The following is a 17,161-nucleotide window of genomic DNA, read 5'->3' as shown; positions in this document are numbered from 1 at the left end:
TATACTCCCATTGTATCTTAGAAGTAAACACCTTGTTTTTGATGTTATAGGCTCATAGGCAGAAGGGTACTTGTCTTGTCTCAGGTGAGACTTTGGACTGTGGACTTTTGAGTTAATGCTGGAATGAGTTAAAATTTTGGGGGACTGTTGAGAAAGGATGATTGTATTTTGCATTGCAAGAAGGACATGACATTTGGGAGGACAGGGGCAGAATAATATGGATTGGCTCTGTGTCCTCACCAAATCTCATGCCAAACTGTAATCCCCAGTATTGGAGGTGGGGCCTGGTAGGAGGTGATTGGATCATGGGGGTGGTTTCTCATGAATGGTTTAGCACCATCCTCTTGAGGCTGCTCTCATGACAGTGAGTGTGTTCTCATGAAATCTGTTGTTTAAAGGTATGCAGCACCCCCGGCTTGCTCTCTCTTGCTCCTGCACCTGCCATTTAAGACACCTGCTCCCACTTTGCCTTCCGCCATGATTAGAAGCTTCCTAAGGCCTCCTCAGAAGCAGAAGCCACCATGCTTCCTGTACAGCCTGCAGAAGCATGAGCCAATTAAACCCATTTTCTTTATAGATCACCCAGTCTCAGGTATTTCTTTATAGCAATTTGAGAATGGACTAACACACTTCCCATGGTAGGTACTTTTTACCCTTATTGAGATGGCTTTGTGTTCTTCCTTTTGTGCAGTTAAAATCTGCCTCTGCCTCTCTAATAGTATCCATGCCACTGGTTCCAACTATGACCTCTGGGCCCATCTGGAATAGGATTAGTCCTCCAGATTTTTGAGGATAGTACTCCTGCTCCCTCGGAGTCCTTTCCCTCTCTCTCTCTTTTCTTTTTTTTTCTGAGACAGAGTCTCACTCTGTTGCCCAGGCTGGAGTCCAGTTGCACAATCTCAGCTCACTGCAACCTTTGCCACCAAGGTTCAACTGATTCTAATGCCTCAGCCTCTCAAGTAGCTGAAATTACAGGCATGTGTCACCATGTCCGGTTAAGTTTTTAGTATTTTTAGTACAGATGGGGTTTTATCATGTTGGCCAGGCTGGTCTGGAACTCCTGGCCTTAACTGATTCACCTACCTCAGCCTCCCAAAGTGCTGAGATTACAGGCGTGAGCCGCCGCACCCAGCTTTGGAGTCTTCCCTCTTTTTTTTTTTTTTTTTTGAGACGGAGTCTCACTCTGTCACCCAGGCTGGAGAGCAATGGCACGATCTCAGTTCACTGCAACCTCCATCTCCCAGGCTCAAACGATTCTCCTGCTTTGGCCTCCACAATAGCTGGGATTACAGGCACACACCACCACACCCGGCTAATTAAAAAAAATTTTTTTTTAGTAGAGACAGGGTTTCACCATGTTGGCCAGGCTGGTCTTGAACCGGAGTCTTCTCTTTTGTATATTTAACATCCTGTGTGTTAAATGCCAATGCAGATCACAAAAACACTGCATAGTAAGCACTGAAAAAACACTGCTAGGAGCTATTACTTTTGGAGTGTGGGATTGTGGAGGAATGGAGATGATGGTGGAGAGAAAAAATCTTCATTTCATACCTTTCAGTACTGTTTGAAATTTTAACTGTGCATATTTATTATTTTTATTTTTAAAGAAAGTAAAATAGCTGGGCGTCATGGCTCATGTCTATAATACCAACTAGTTGGGAGGCTGTGGTGAGAGGATCGCTTGAGCTCAGACTACCCTGGGCAACATAGTGAGATCTCACCTCATTACAAAAAAAAAAAAGAAGAAGAAGAAAGGAAGTGAAATATAATATTCTAGTTGGGTTTCCAGTGGAGTGACAGTCTACTCGGGGAAGGCTCTCAGTCAGCTTCTGAAATGATGGCACGATTGACCCACGCAGCCATAGAAATTCTCAGCTCTAATATGGGGTACTGGGAAGAATCCTGGGGTTCACTCAGACAGATCTAGGTTTCAACTGGCTCTACCACTTAATATCCCAGATTTTAGTTTCCTTAGATAGCAAAATCAAGCTATCAATTACCAGCTTTACAATCAATTGTGGATTCACTAAGACATGAAATGAAAACTTCACACATATAGGTGCTCAATACATGTTTGTTAAAATCAGTGTTGTCCTTGATCTGCCTGACTTCTCTGGCTTTTCTATCCACTTGACTCCTTGCTACACCAACCTGAATTCTGATAATTTAATCAGTACTCTCTATTAGCCTATCTTAGCCCTCCTCTTGTTATTAGGTTGGTGCAAAAGTAATTGCAGTGTTGCAATTAAAAGTAATGGCAAACCCGCAATTACTTTTGCACCAATTGAATAACTCCCTCATTTTCCACCCCATACCCCAGCTCCCATTTCCCATGCATCTTGTTTCCTCTAGTACAAAGCTTTGACCACAATCATACTCATAAGCCTGTCCTATACTTTCTTCTTTCTTATAATTAATGAAATCTGAGATTGACTTCCAGCCCATCTGAGGACCAAATGGCAACCAAATTCCAGTACTAGTTGGTCCCTTCACTTGTTAACTCCTCAGTTCTGGCCCCTACAACCCCCAGAACTCCTACCTACTTTGGATCCCACAGGCCTACCTGACCAACTGCTGGAAGCTTCAATGGCCCAACCAGGTCCCCAGCAGAGCAACCACAGCCTCAGCCATGCCTACATGACTAAAATACCACACTTGTGTATTATCTTTCATAGACTCTACATTCTTAGTACTTATAGAAAAACTAAGAACTCAGCTCCTGCAAAGGCATGGGGTGAGACTGGGTGAGGGGATGAGCGACAGGAATAATGCATGATAAAATGCATGTAATGCCAAATGAAGAATGCTTGGTTCCCTCTAGAGCTCCCTCATCCTCTGTAAGACAACTTAAAGTTGCACAGCAGAGCAGCAGGTGCCTAAATGCATAGCAGAATTGACTCACTGTCAGCAATGATGTGGTGCTATTTCCCTCTAAAACTGTATTGCTTTTTCAGAATATAGCAGGAAAAGTTGAAAGTTCAGTGGCCATAGGCATACAAATGAAGCCCACAGATAGGGCAGAAGGAAAGGTTACTGGTAAAGGAAAACTATTATGTAACAGACAGTCATTTAAACCTCAATAGTAGGTTTAAGTCTGAGGAAGGTAGACAGACTTTATTGAGCACTACAATCAGTTCAAAGGTTTTTGTTTTTGTTTTTGTTTTTTTTGAGACGTTGTCTCACTCTCTCACCCAGGCTGGAGTGCAGTGGTGTGGTCTCGCCTCACTGCAACCTCCGCCTCCCGGGTTCAAGTGATTCTCTTTGCCTCAGCCTCCCAAGTAGCTGGGACTACAGGCACCTGCCACCACGCCCAGATAATTTTTGTATTTTTAGTAGAGATGGGGTTTCATTATGTTGGCCAGGCTGGTCTGAAACTCCTGACCCCAAGTGATCCACCTACCTTGGCCTCTCAAAGCCCTGGGATTATAGGAGTGAGCCACTGTGCCCGGCCCAGTTCAAAGGTTTTTCTAAACAAAATTAATATGTGAAGAAGATTTCCTAAAAATATATTAATTAGAAAGGGCTATTTAAATCCAACTTATATTATTGTGAACAAATGAACATTTTAACAAAACTCCACAAATGAATTTGCTCAAACTTAATTGAAAACTATTTTGACGGAAATGTTTAATATGTTTACTACCCAAACCCTTGCAGAAGCTCAATAAATATTTGTTGAATAAACGGATAGAGTGCAATATAAAATGGTGATTATTGTAAGTATAGAAAAAGGTCTGTGGGTTTATAAACATATGCTGAGCACCAAGTATGCCCCTGGGGCTGTGGAATAGCGTGGCGCATGGAATAAATGGTTCAGAGAATGTCATCTCTGGATGATGGAATTAGTGGTAACTTAATTTTTCTTTGTATTTTTATCTGGTTTTCTTTAAATAATGGATCACGGAAGGATTTTTAATCAGAAAAAAAGGTTACAATATTTCTATTTGAGGATCTAAGGATAAATGAATACTATTTACACGGCAACAGGGGTTTCAGTTTTTTTTTTTTTTTAGACAGAGTCTTGCTCTGTCTTGTCCAGGCTGGAGTGCAGTGGTGCAATCTCGGCTCACTGCAGCCTCTGCCTCCTGGGTTCAAGTGATTCTCCTGTCTCAGCCTCCCCAGTAGCTGGGATTATAGGCGCCTGCCACCACACCTGGCTAATTTTTGTATTTTTAGTAGATGGGGTTTCACCATGTTGGCCAGCTGGTCTCTAACTCCTGACCTCAGGTGATCCACCTGCCTCGGCCTCCCAAAGTGCTGGGATTATAGGTGTAAGCTACTGCGCCCGGCCTGGTCTTCAGTTTTTGGCCAATAGGGGTGTAATGGGGGGCTTACCTTCCTGCCAGAAAAAGCAAAAACAGTGGACAAAATACGTTAAACACTGGTTTTCAAGTTATTAGATGTTAGGCAGTGAAAAACAGTGATCCCTGAGAGAATGAAAACAAACAAGGGGCCCAGGTGTGGTAGCTCACACCTATAATCCCAGCACTTTGGGAAGCCGAGGTGGGTGGATCATTTGAGGTCAGGAGTTCAAGACCAGCCTGGCCAACATAGTGAAACCCTGTCTCTACTACAAATACCAAAAAATTAGCCGGGCGGTGGTGGCAGTTACTCAGGAGGCTGAGGCAGGAGAATCCCTTGAGCCTGGGAGGCGGAGGTTGCAGTGAGCTGAGATTGTGCCACTGCACTCTAGTATGGGTGACAGAGTGAGACCCTGTCTCAAAAAAAAAAAAAAATAAAACACGCAAGGGCAGTTTGCCCCAGCTCACTGCCTTGACAGAGGATGCAGTGCAGAGAGGGAAGACCCAGGCGGAGCCCAGAGGACTCTCTGAGTTGAGGAGGTAGAGTTGAGAGTCTGGGGAGACCAAAGTAGTTTGAGTTTGCAGGACAGATTACCACGGATGGGAGAGCTGCAGAGAGAAAGCACTCCAGGGATCTGCATTATGTCCCCCTTGAGAAATTAGCAGATGGGTGTATGACCCATGTGTAAATGTGAGGAAACTACTCAAAACTGGGGAAAGAGCCACCTGAAAAGATTAGAGGGAAGAGTACATGGCACGCACAGGGCCAGGAAGAGTGCCTGTTCCTACCATCCACGCTGGAAAACCTCACAGCTCACAGGACACTGAAGGATTTTGATCAGTAGTAAATTGGTCCTTGGTCCCATCTATCAAGTAGTAAAAGCATGACCCAAAAGGATCAAACTGCTTCCAAGTAACTTCAGTATATCCACTCAAGGAATCCCAGTGAATGACAAGCATAACAAACATGAGGAAAACTATACAAGTCACGCCTTAATCAAACTGCTCAAAACTGGAGATAAAGAGAATTTTTTTCCTTTTTTTTTTAAGATGGAGTCTCGCTCTGCCACCCAGATTGGAGTGCAGTGGTGCAATCTTGGTTCACTGCAACCCCCACCTCCTGGGTTCAAGTAATTCTCCTGCCTCAGTCTCCAAAGCAGCTGGGATTATAGGCGTGCACCACCATGCCCAGCTAATTTTTGTATTTTTACTAGAGACAGGGTTTTGCCATGTGGGCCAGGCTAGCTGGTCTTGAACTCCTGACCTCAAGTGATCCGCCTGCCTCAGCCTCCCAAAGTGCTGGGATTACAGGTGTGAGCCACCCTGCCTGGCCTCAAGAGAAAGTCTTAAAAGCAGCCACACACATACAAAAGACACATTACATTCAGAGGGACAATCTGATGGCAGATTTCCTGTCAGAAATAATGCAATGAGCCCGGGAGGCAGAGGTCACAGCGTTGCACTCCAGCCTGGGCAACAGACAGAAACTCTGTCTTGAAAAAAAAAAAAAAAAGAAAGAAAGAAAGAAAGAAAAGAAAAGAACTGATGCAAGCAAGAAGTGGAGCAATGTCTTTCTTTCTTTCTTTTTTCTTTTTTTTTGAGACAAGGTCTTGCTCTGTCACCCAGGCTGGAGTGCAGTGGTGCGATAACTCACTGCAGCCTCAACCTCCTGGGCTCAGGTGATCCTCCCACCTCAGCCTCCCAAGTAGCTGGGACTACAAGCATGCACCACCATGCCAGGGTAATTTTTTGTATTTTTAGTAGAGACAGGGTTTCACCATGTTGCCTAGGCTGGTCCCAAACTCCTGGCCTCAAGTGATCCTCCTGCTTTGGCCTCCCAAAATGCAGGGATTACAGGCGTGAGTCACCACAGCTGGCCTAAACCTCTTCTCTGTATAAATTACCTCATCTCAGGTATTTCTTTATAGCAGTGCAAGAATGGCCTAATACAAAGACCAATCCCCTGGCTTTGCATGGGGTAGCTCATGCCTGTCATCCCAGCACTTTGGGAGGCAGAGGCGGGAAGACTGCTTGAGCTCAGGAGTTTGAGACCAGCCTGGGCAACATGGCGAAACCCCATCTCTACAAAAAATACAAAAATAAATTAGATGGGTGTGGTGGCACACTCCTGTAGTCCCAGCTACCCAGGAGGCTAAGGTGGGAGGATTGCTTGAGCCTGGGAATTCGAGGCTGCATTAAGCGGTGACTGTACCACTGCACTCCAGCCTAGGAGACAGAGTGAGACCCTGTCTCAAAAAAAAAAAAAAAAAGACCAACCCTTCTCTTCTTCCTCCTCCTCAGCCCACTCAAAATGAGGATGACAATGAAGACCTTTATGATGATCCATTTCCACTTAATAAATAGTAAATATATTTCCTTTGTCCTGTGATTTTTTTTAAATAACATAAAAGGTACTCAGTCAATATTGAATAAATGAAGATGTTTTATGGGTGGGTCTAAAAGGTACCTGTCATACATTATATTGTTTCTATAGGGCAAAAACATCCTTAACATACATTATTAATCCATTTGCAACCTAGCTATTGCTTTATATGGGGCTCCAGTTGATTATACTGTGACTGGATGAAATCTTCAGGTTTCTATTTGTGAATATTGACTGTTTTCAGTGAGCAGCATAAAGAATATCATGAATTTCTAAAAATTTAGGTAATCTTTCCAACACACCAGTAAGATTTATTTATTTTTTAATTTTAAAAAAATTTTTGGGCTGGCCACAGTGGCTCACGCCTGTAATCCCAGCACTTTGGGAGGCCGAGGCGGGTGGATCACGAGGTCAGGAGATCGAGACCATCCTGGCTAACACGGTGAAGCCTCGTCTCTACTAAAAATACAAAAAATTAGCCGGGCGTGGTGGTGGGCGCCTGTAGTCCCAGCTACTTGGGAGGCTGAGGCAGAAGAATGGCGTGAATCTGGGAGGCAGAGCTTGCAGTGAGCCAAGATCGTGCCACTGCACTCCAGCCTGGACGACAGAGCGAGACTCTGTCTCAAAAAAAAAAAAAAAAAAATTTCTTTGGAGACAGTGTCACTCTGTCACCCAGACTGGAGTATAGTGGTGTGATCTCGGCTCACTGCAACCTCCACCTCCTGGCTCAAGCGATTCTCCTGCCTCAGTCTTCCAAGTAGCTGAGACTACAGGCACACGCCACCATGCCCTAAATTTTTGTATGTTTTAGAAGAGATGGGGTTTCACTATGTTGGCCAGGCTGGTCTCAAATTCCTGGTCTCAAGTTAGATTCCTCTGCCTCAGCCTCCCAAAGCGCTGGGATTACAGGCGTGGGCCACAACACCTGGCCTACACCAGTAAGAGTTAGGTAGAAGTTAGCCTTACTGTCATAAAATGTATGCACTCTAGGACTCCATTCCCTTCATAACATACCTTAGGTAGCACCATACATAAAAAGAGAATCTGATCCATACTTTATTTTAAAAATAAAATAACAAGCAAACAAACATCCCTTAGAATAAAATAAAGCCCCAAATCTTACCTGCAGTGTCTTATCCAATTTGGCAGCTAGTTTTCCAATTTCATACAATAGCTGGGGGCTGATGGGAAGCTCAGCGATGGGTCTTCCTGGGAGGTAAGTTAGCAGCCTCACCACGTAGCTTTTGATTTCAGAGCCACTATCTAAATGGATGGAATAAAATATCCTTTGACTAAATTATTTATATATATATAGAGAGAGAGAGAGAGAAAGAGGTATTTATATATAACAGAATTAGAAGCTATTCTGCCTCTGCAAGTATTACTGAAAAGAACAGAAATTACAGAACAACAACAAAAATGTGCTAACTTAAAACAGCTCGGCAGGATTCTATGAAGCAGAGTTGAGTGGATGAAGCAAGAAGGTAGAATATACAAATCTTAACAACATTGGAACTGGCCATTTACATACCAATAAAATTATAGCCCTAACTCTGCTGGCCTTAGCTCTACACAGAAATTACTTACTGTGGTAAATGAAAGCAAAAACACATACTCTTTCATAAGTTCACAATTGAGGGGAGTGAGGTACAAATAAATGACTTCCAGAATCAGGCTTCTTGTGGGACAGCCTGTGTTTGCAACACAGGACAATAACTGTGTCTCAGGGACCACAATGGGCCTCACGTATTTGGAGCAATGCAAATTAAGAAAGAATGGTGAACAATTAAGAGAGAAAAAGACAATCAAGATTTCGAACCTTTAAAAAAATTTCAAGAAATTGGTTTTAGCCTGTTGCTTAAAGAGCTGAATTAGGTCCATTCTCAGCATTTTAGTATTTAGAGGTGAAAAGGGCTGTCTCACAGATGAGGACTGGCGGCCTTAGGGATTTAAGTGGTCTATGTGTCCAAGGTCACATATACAGTAATGACAAAGCTAAAATCTAAAATTCCTGATTTCCTGATTTCCAGTATTATATTCTTTCTACTATACCACAACACCAGAATTTATAGCTTCTCTAAATAATAAAAATGTTTTATTATTTTTCTGGTTAAAAAAAAAACAAAAAAACAGGCCAGGCGTGGTGACTCATGCCTGTAATCCCAGCACTTTGGGAAGCCAATGAAGGCAGATCACTTGAGGCCAGGAGTTCAAGACCAGCCTGGGCAACATGGCGAAACCCTGCCTCTACAGAACACTACAAAATTAGCTGGGCGTGGTGATGCATGCCTGTAGTCCCAGCTACTCAGCAGGCTGAAGTGGGAGGATCACCTGAGCCCAGGAGGTCAAGGCTGCAGTGAGCTGTGACTGCGCCACTGTACTCCAGTCTGAGTGATAGAGTGAGACCCCTGTCTCAAAAAACAACCAAACAAATAAAAAATCCCAAAACCACCAACAAAACAAACAAAAAATACGAAACAAACAAAAAATATTCCCTGATTTCCACAAGTCCCCTTAGTTACTATCTGTCAGGGCCTTTCTAAACAGAAAACTTATACCACATTGGGCTCTAACCACTACTCAATCAGAGGACCAATCACCACTTTGATGACGCTGTAGCTTCTCCCAGCACCGAAAACACAACCACCTCTAAGGGTGTACTATTGAGGTGCTAAAAAATAATAACAACCACATCTACACTTGGAATTATGAACCTGCTCTTCATAGTTCTACTTGTGGCCAAAATGCAGTGATGTGTCTGGATAGGTAATGGATCGGCGAGTTGGTCATCTCTTACCTACAGACACGAGAGAAGCTGTGTTGTCTCCTTTAGTGTGACACACAGAGGCGCTAAAAAATAATAACAACCACATCTACACTTGGAATTATGAACCTGCTCTTCATAGTTCTACTTGTGGCCAAAATGCAGTGATGTGTCTGGATAGGTAATGGATCGGCGAGTTGGTCATCTCTTACCTACAGACACGAGAGAAGCTGTGTTGTCTCCTTTAGTGTGACACACAGAGGCTGTTGGAAATCCAGCGGCTTTCAGAAACATGATGATGTGATTCTGCACTTCAATCAGGTCTGGATTTTTGCTAGCCTTGGTGTTGCTTATTTTGAGGACATATTCAGTTGGGCCATCTTTGGTTTTTGAAACGTAGACATGAAAGTTTTGGTCATCATAGCTAGGAAGTGGCCGGACCTTGGAAACTTTCAACCCAAACACTGACTCCACTAACGCAGAGGCTTGTTCCTCACTGAAAGTGGGTTTGCTAAGAGCCTCTGACTGCTGATCATTTCCACTTGACATTATGTCTAGGGGAACAAAAAGCAACAAACAGAAAGGGGACACAGGATGAACATATTTATTTAAATGATTTTTCTCAAGACAGACCAGTAATGTTTCTGTTGATTCTGTACTTCTTTTGATTGTTAAGTTTTACTCATAAAGTTAAAAAAAAATCAAATCAGTGAATAAGATCAAGAAGTAGATGATTTGACAACTGCATACAAATTCTTATAGGACAAATTATTTTTAAACTTACCTCCCAAACACAGACTAGGAAAGCACCTTGGTATCTCTTCGTCCATTCCCTCCCCCTCCCCCATTAATTTTATAGGGGAAATTTTGGTCCTGAGAGGTTAAGTGACTTGCCCAAAGTTACATATTAAGTCACAGTAAGAATTCAGCTCTGGGGCTGGACGTGGTGGCTCAAGCCTGTAATCCCAGCACTTTGGGAGGCTGAGGCAGGCAGATCACCTGAGGTCAGGAGTTCGAGACCAGCCTGGCCAACATGGTGAAACCCTGTCTCTACTGATAATACAAAAATTGGCTGGGCGTGGTGGTGGGCGCCTGTAATCCCAACTACTCGGGAGGCTGAGGCAGGAGAATCACTTGAACATGGGAGGTCGAGGCTGCAGTGAGCCAAGATCGCACCACTTACACTCCAGCCTGGGCAACAGGGCGAGACTCCATCTCAAAAAAAAAAAAAAAAAAAAGAAAAAAAGAATTCAGCTCTCCAGACTTCTAATCCATGATTATGTCCTTTTGACTATATTCCTACCGTCTTAGGTTAAACAATAAATTCAAATACAGCGATCTTTTATAGTAACAGTTTGGTTAAATTATAAGATCATCTAATTTATTACACATATTTCAAACAGAAAAATGTAGACTGATGAGCTAAGTATTGTGTGAGTCACTGGAGGAGATAAGGCCAGAGAACCAAAGAAAACCCTGTATTAACTATACGTATTAACCTGAAATGACTGAATCAACACTGAAGTGACTGAGTTTACCTTAAATTGTAAAGAATATGTTTTCCACTGCTGAGAGGAATAGGGGCTTAAAATTAAAATTAAGGTCAATTACAAAAAATATAGTTACATTTGAGTTTGTGACCTATGAAATTAATATCTGCCAAAACTGTGACAGAAGCTGAGAGGGAGAGAAATTACTACAGCTTAAGGGAAGACATTCTTGAGAAGATAGATTTGAATTTTTATCTTTAAAGATAGAGATGGGGGTCTCACTTTGTTGCCCAGGTTGGTCTCAAACTCCTGGTCTCAAGCGATCCTCCCACTTACGCCTCCCAAAGTGCTGGGATTACAGGTGTGAGCCACTGGACCTGGCCTGAATTGATTTTTTTTTTTTTTTGAGACAGGGTCTTGCTCTGTCACCCAGGCTGGAGTGCAATAGCGTGATTACAACTCACTGCAGCCTCAACCACCAGGCTCAATGATCCTGAACCTCAGCCTCCTAGGTGGCTGGGACTACAGAAGCCACCATATCAGGCTAATTTTTTGTATTTTTTGCAGACACAGGCTTTCACCATGTTGGCCAGGCTGGTCTTGAATTTCTGGGCTTAAGTGATCTGCCCGCCTCTGCTTTGTAATCCCAAAGTGCTGGGATTACAGGCATGAGCCACCACTCTGGGCCTTGAATTTTTAAGTATGATTTGGATACATGGGCGGGGGAGGAGACTGTTTTCTTTCACTTGGTAATTCCACCCTCTGCTACCCACACCTGGTATATTTTCTGAGCAGCCAGCTACATATGAAAGACAATGTAGGTCTTCTGAACATGCTTCAGGAACCAAATATTTAAGGTCGTTAGAATCTCATGCTGTTTTCCCAAAATAGTTTTATTCTAATCCTTCTTTCATACTAAGTTGTAAATAATTGATAACATCGTGAGGGTGAGCTGCATTTTAGGGTATGTTTTGATTGCTGTTCAGGGGATACAGTATTATATAAAAATAATCTTATGGGCTGGGCACAGTGGCTCATACCTGTAATCCCAGCCAGCACTTTGGGAAGCCAAGGTGGGAGAACACTCAAGGCTAGGAGTTCGAGACTAGTCTGGGCAACATAATGAGACCCGCTTCTCTATTTAAAAAAAAAAAAAAAAAAAAGAATCTCATGAAGAGTTAGCTTTTGTGGAAAGTGGAAGATGTATTGCTTCTGACAGGGAAGGGGCATGAGAGAACTTTCTGAGAGGCAAGTGTTCTATATCTTGATTAGGCTTTGGTGACATGGCTTACATTTGTCAAAACTTAACTTAAAACCTAAGTAAACTAGTAAGATCTGTGAATATCACTGAATGTAAAATTTACCTCTAAAAAAGAAAGAGCGCTTCTGAGAAATTGGCTAGGACAGAGGAGGTGGATCTCAGGACTTTCTTGGAACTCTAAAAATCAGACCATATGCCTGTTAATGCCTAATTTATTTGGCTGTACCATAGCAAAAACCCACCTAACTCCAGTGAGGGAAAGGGGATAACATTCAGGGAGATATACCAGAAATCTCCTATATGACCCCCTCCCTGCCTCAGTCCTAGGACTATAGCCTGATGACTCAAGTTAAAATAAGGGTAGGTAAAGACAGTGGTTCACGCCTGTAATCCCACCACTTTGGGAGGCTGAGGTGGGTGGATCACCTGAGGTCAGGAGTTTGAGACCAGCCTGGCCAACATGGCGAAACCCCATCTCTACTAAAAATTAAAAAAAAAAAAATTAGCCGGGCATGGTGGCCGGCGCCTATAATCCCAGCTACTCAGGAGGCTGAGGCAGGAGAATCACTGGAACCCAGAGGGGTGGAGGTTGCAGTGAGATGAGACTGCGTCACTTCACTCCAACCTGGGCGAAAGACCAAAATTCCATCAAAAAGAAAGAAAAGAAAAGAAAGAAAAAAGAAAAGAAAGAAAAGAGAGAAGAGAGAGCAAGAGAAAGAAGAAAGAAAGAAAGAAAAGAAAGAAGAAAGAGAGAGAAAGAAAGAAAAGAAAGAAAAAAAAAGAGAAGAGAAAATAATGGAGAGGTAACCCTCAAACGCTAACCACCCCCTAGCCCCTGCCACGGCCTTCCCTGATCCTCCTACCCAAAGTGATTGCTCCAGCCTCTTAACTTGCATAGCTTGTGCCACTGATCGGTTTCCATCACCTGTTACTGCAAGTTAATGCCTTCTTGACAATCATGTTTCCTGTTTACTTTCTAACCAGGCATTTGCTTTCAGAAGCAAGTTAAGCCGTTCAGATTTTGTTCACTGAAGGTACTGTGACAAAGCCTAAATGGAGTTTCAAAACAATCTTTGCACTTGAAACTTCTGGGAACCAACATATCCTGTCACACTGTATTTAGGCTTAAAACTTTACAAGGAATTTTAACATTCCTTCTGGAGATATGTAAACTGGTATAAGGTAAGTATTCAAAATGCAATATGGACTGAAGCATTAACTCCAAGATGAAATCCTGGAGTCATTTTCAACTCCCAAAGCGTTAAAGATGTCAGAACAATTCTGAATTTGAAATGAATGATAAGTTCTTAAAGTTGTAAGGAACCTTAGAGGCAACTGGTGAAGGCCAATCTCCTTTCTATTCCAGATGTTCCCATACAATCTTTGACTTGTTAAGCTCCTCTTAGGAGAGCACTGTTTTCCATAGCCACGTAAAGCAAGGTTGTTAGCTCTGGCCATCCAAATAGACTGATGTAATAAAAGGCTGTGCTGGGAGAAATAGGACATATTTTAGTCCCAGTTCTGCTACCTAACCTCTGAAACTCTGGACTAGTCATGTCTCCTCTAAAACAGAGTTGGATTAGATTATTACTAAAAGTCTCCTCTAGCTCTAGTATTCCATGCCGCTAAAGTTCTTTCTTTTAAGTTTGCCTTTTTTCTTTATATAAGTGCTCCATATCATAGAACTAATGGCACAGATCAAGTCAACTCTTGAGAGTAAATAAAAACAAAGAAAAAAATATGTTTATCAGACATGTCTGTCTTAACCAAATGTCTCCTTTGTATGAGGGGAATTTTTTTTTTTTTTTTTTTGAGACAAGGTCTCTGTCACCCAGTCTGGAGTACAGTGGCACAATCACTGCTTACTGCAGCTTCCAACTCCTGGGCTCAAGGGATCCTCCCACCTGAGCTTCCCAAATAGCTGGGACTGCAGGCAGGTGCCACCATGCCTGGCTTTTTTTTTTTTTGGAGAGAGAGGGTCCCACTATGTTGCCCAGGCTGGTCTCGAACTTCTGGGCTCAAGCAATCCTCCTACCTTGGTCTCCCAAAGTGCTGGGATTACAGGTGCAAGCCATCATGGCTGTCTTTTTGATTTTATTATTTTTATTTTTTTAGAGACAGTGTCTCGCTATGTTGCCCACTCACACATTTTTAAAAATTAACTTTTTTTTCCTACTTCATTCAAAGGGAGAGGAGGAATTCAGGTACTATAGGCTGTTGGTCTATATATCCGGCCAACAGTATTTAGCTCCTGAAAAAGCCCGCAGGAAGCAAGTGTGATTTCCAACTCCAAGATCTGCGTCAGAATCTCACCACCTTTGTCCTGCAGCCGGGAGGGGGCTGGAACTTAAGCTCTGTACTTTGTGCAAAATATACCAGACAAGAAACAGGAGTCATTCTTGATTCTTTCCTGTCCCTCACTCCCAACGTGTAACAAAGTCTAGTAAATTCTACCTTAGCATGTCTTCCAACTCTACCTTTCTTCTCCTACATTCCCTTTTGCTGCGTCCTTCCAAGGGATTATACCCAGTCAATCTCTGTATTCTCGGCCCCTAGGCTAGTCCCTTATTTAATATTAAATGGTGAACCAAGGGTGACCTTCATTCCACAGACTCACGGGGCAGTTCACCCCCAAGGGGATCATGAAACAGAAAGGTGGGGAATCTAGCATCTGCAGTTTTTCAAAGACAACAATGCATTACTAGGTGCTTTTAAGGGTCTTCCTGGTGGGTGAAGGGGAAAAAGTGGTGGGTGAGCGGGCTGCAGAGGGGTTGCTGAACCAAGAGGCAGGAAAAGAGAGGAGGAGGGCGCATGAGTAAGTGAGGTTCAGCGGAGCTCAGAGACTGCTCCCAGTAGACACCTGCCAGGCGCCGGCACAGCCCTCGGCCAGCGACCCCACACAGACCCGGGAGGGCTGGCCTCGACAGCTTCTCGGGTGCGACGCTTTCATTCTGGGGGCCCAGCTCAGCCCTCCTAGGTTACAGGTGAAGTGCGGGAAGAAGGGTGACTTGCCCATCACGCACGCAGCGAGCTGAGGATAGCGCGGGCTGGAGGAGCCTGAGGCATAGGACTCCCAGCTCCACACTTGCAGCGAGCCTCCCTGCCCTCGGGGGCGACCCCGACTCCCGCAGCGGGGACGCGGGGCTCGTCTCTGCTTCCCCCTCCTTGGCTCACCGGCAGCGACCCGACGTCCTGGGGTGGATCCCGCTTTCCCGCAGACAGGTAGTGCGGCCTCGGCCGCGCACTGGCGCTAGGAGGTAGAGCAGGGGCCGCAGCGCCCGCGCCCCTCCTCCAAGCCCCGCGAGTCCTGACTTCTGATTGGCTCCTCCCGGTCCCTCGCCGCCCAGTCAGCGCAGACTACTGGAAGGCGGGGCGCGGCCGGGAGCCAGGATTTTTTTCCCGGCCCCGCCTAGGAGGCTGCGAACAGAAATTCAGAGATTCGGCTTCTGTTGACTTTCTGCAACTCCGCCCAGCCTTCTCACAGTGAGTATCCCAGTCAGAATCCGGCTACCTTTTCATGAACCGGACTCCTTATTCCTGATTGGCTCTCCGGGTTGCCGCCCCACCCCGAGTGGGCAGGCTTTCGGCTCTTGAGTGGCACCTCCGAGTTCCGCAGGGTCCACGTTGTCGTGGCGGTAACACTGACAGCTCCTCACCCGCATCCACGTTTTTGTTTCCTAGCCTTCATTCCTTCTGTTGGAGGCACGTATCCTGGAAGTGATACGCTTAGAAAGCGTGGCCCCAGAGAGACTCGCAATCCCAGCCCCAGGAACTGTAAGGGTCCTGATTGGAAGGCCTGAGTAAGGCCTGGCTGCGTTCCGCAGGAGGATGCTGGAATGTTAGAACCCGAACAGTTTAGGCAGGGCGCAGATGGCTCACGCCTGTAATCCCAGAAATTTGGGAGACCGAGGCGGGAGGATCACCTGAGGTCAGGAGTTCGAGACCAGCCTGGCCAACATGGTGAAACCCCTCTCTACTAAAAATACAAAAATTAGACTCAGGGGGTATGCCTGCAGCTGCAGAAAGATGTATGGGAACAGACACACAACTCTCCCTCCGAGATAAGCACAACAAAGAGACACAGAAGCAGTCCAAGCCTCTGATAAACTCTCCCACTCCGAATCCTTAAAAACTTACTTAGTCTGTAAGAGAGTGTGCCTCTGACCTAACTTGGCCAGATGCCCCTCTCAGGTTTTCTCTAAAATAAACCTCTTATGACCACCAAGCCACTTTTCGTGTTTCTTTCCTCTTTCTTTAATTCTTACACCGAGTAGCTGGGATTACAGGGGCCCACCACCACGCCTTTATCTAGGTAGTGGAATCAGTGGGCTCTCTTTCTGCAGGAAAGTCCACAGAGACCCCATGATTTTCAGAAAGCTGCACGAGATTCATGGAGTAACAGCCAGGTTAGTTGGATGGTCTTAACTGTTAAGGGCATGAGGTGCTGATAAACAGCTTGATGCCCTTCTCCAGCCAAGCAGGACTTCTCCGATAAGTCAGAGCCCTCTATCTACTGTAGGCTACTGGAAGAGAGTCCTGGGTACTGGTCCATTCATGCCTGCAAATTGGTCTCTTATTTTGTTTTTGCCAATGCACATCCACCCTTTGTTTTCTGTCAGGATATAACACACTCGGATTATCTATAGTCACCCTGATTAACTTGGATGATTCCCAAACCCCTATCAACCACCTACTGAGGGAAGCTTCTTCCCCTGCTTTAGATATGGTTCTTACCTGCTTCACTTCTAATCTCCAAAAGGCAGGGCTGTTTTTCACAACCCCAGGGGAACATAATTAATATCTCATTCCTTTAGATTGTCAAAGAGTGATTTTGACTTGGATTTTTCTGTAACCAGAATTGGAATCCTATTGGCTCCCTTAGGCCCCTCTGCATGCTTTTTGCCTTGAGTGGCTTCTGAGTTATTTCCACCTGTCATTATTCCAGCTCTATTGGTCTTTCTC

The 17,161-nt window shown here is 44.4% G+C and overlaps 1 protein-coding gene across 2 annotated transcripts in view; it reads right to left on the bottom strand.

Annotated features, from left to right (window-relative positions):
* The window catches only part of HYKK (hydroxylysine kinase), a 30,024-nt gene extending 13,603 nt beyond the window's left edge, over positions 1 to 16,421 (bottom strand). Inside the window, exons 1-3 of one of the 2 annotated variants that reach the window (XM_055098866.2) lie at positions 15,374 to 16,421; positions 9,661 to 10,002; positions 7,808 to 7,947 (exon numbers count right to left, since the gene is read on the bottom strand). In XM_055098866.2, the coding sequence (XP_054954841.1) occupies positions 7,808 to 7,947; positions 9,661 to 9,997 (477 nt within the window). In that variant the 5' untranslated portion in view covers positions 9,998 to 10,002; positions 15,374 to 16,421. The remainder of the gene's footprint in view (positions 1 to 7,807; positions 7,948 to 9,660; positions 10,003 to 15,373) is intronic. The other variant, XM_034939240.3, reaches the window with a different exon arrangement.
* Between the last annotated feature and the right edge of the window lie 740 nt (positions 16,422 to 17,161).

This window comes from Pan paniscus, chromosome 16, assembly GCF_029289425.2.
Source record: "Pan paniscus chromosome 16, NHGRI_mPanPan1-v2.0_pri, whole genome shotgun sequence".
Classification (NCBI taxonomy): Eukaryota; Metazoa; Chordata; class Mammalia; order Primates; family Hominidae; genus Pan; species Pan paniscus.
The sequence above is the reverse complement of the archived record's forward strand: the minus strand, read 5'-3'. Positions and strand labels throughout refer to the sequence as shown.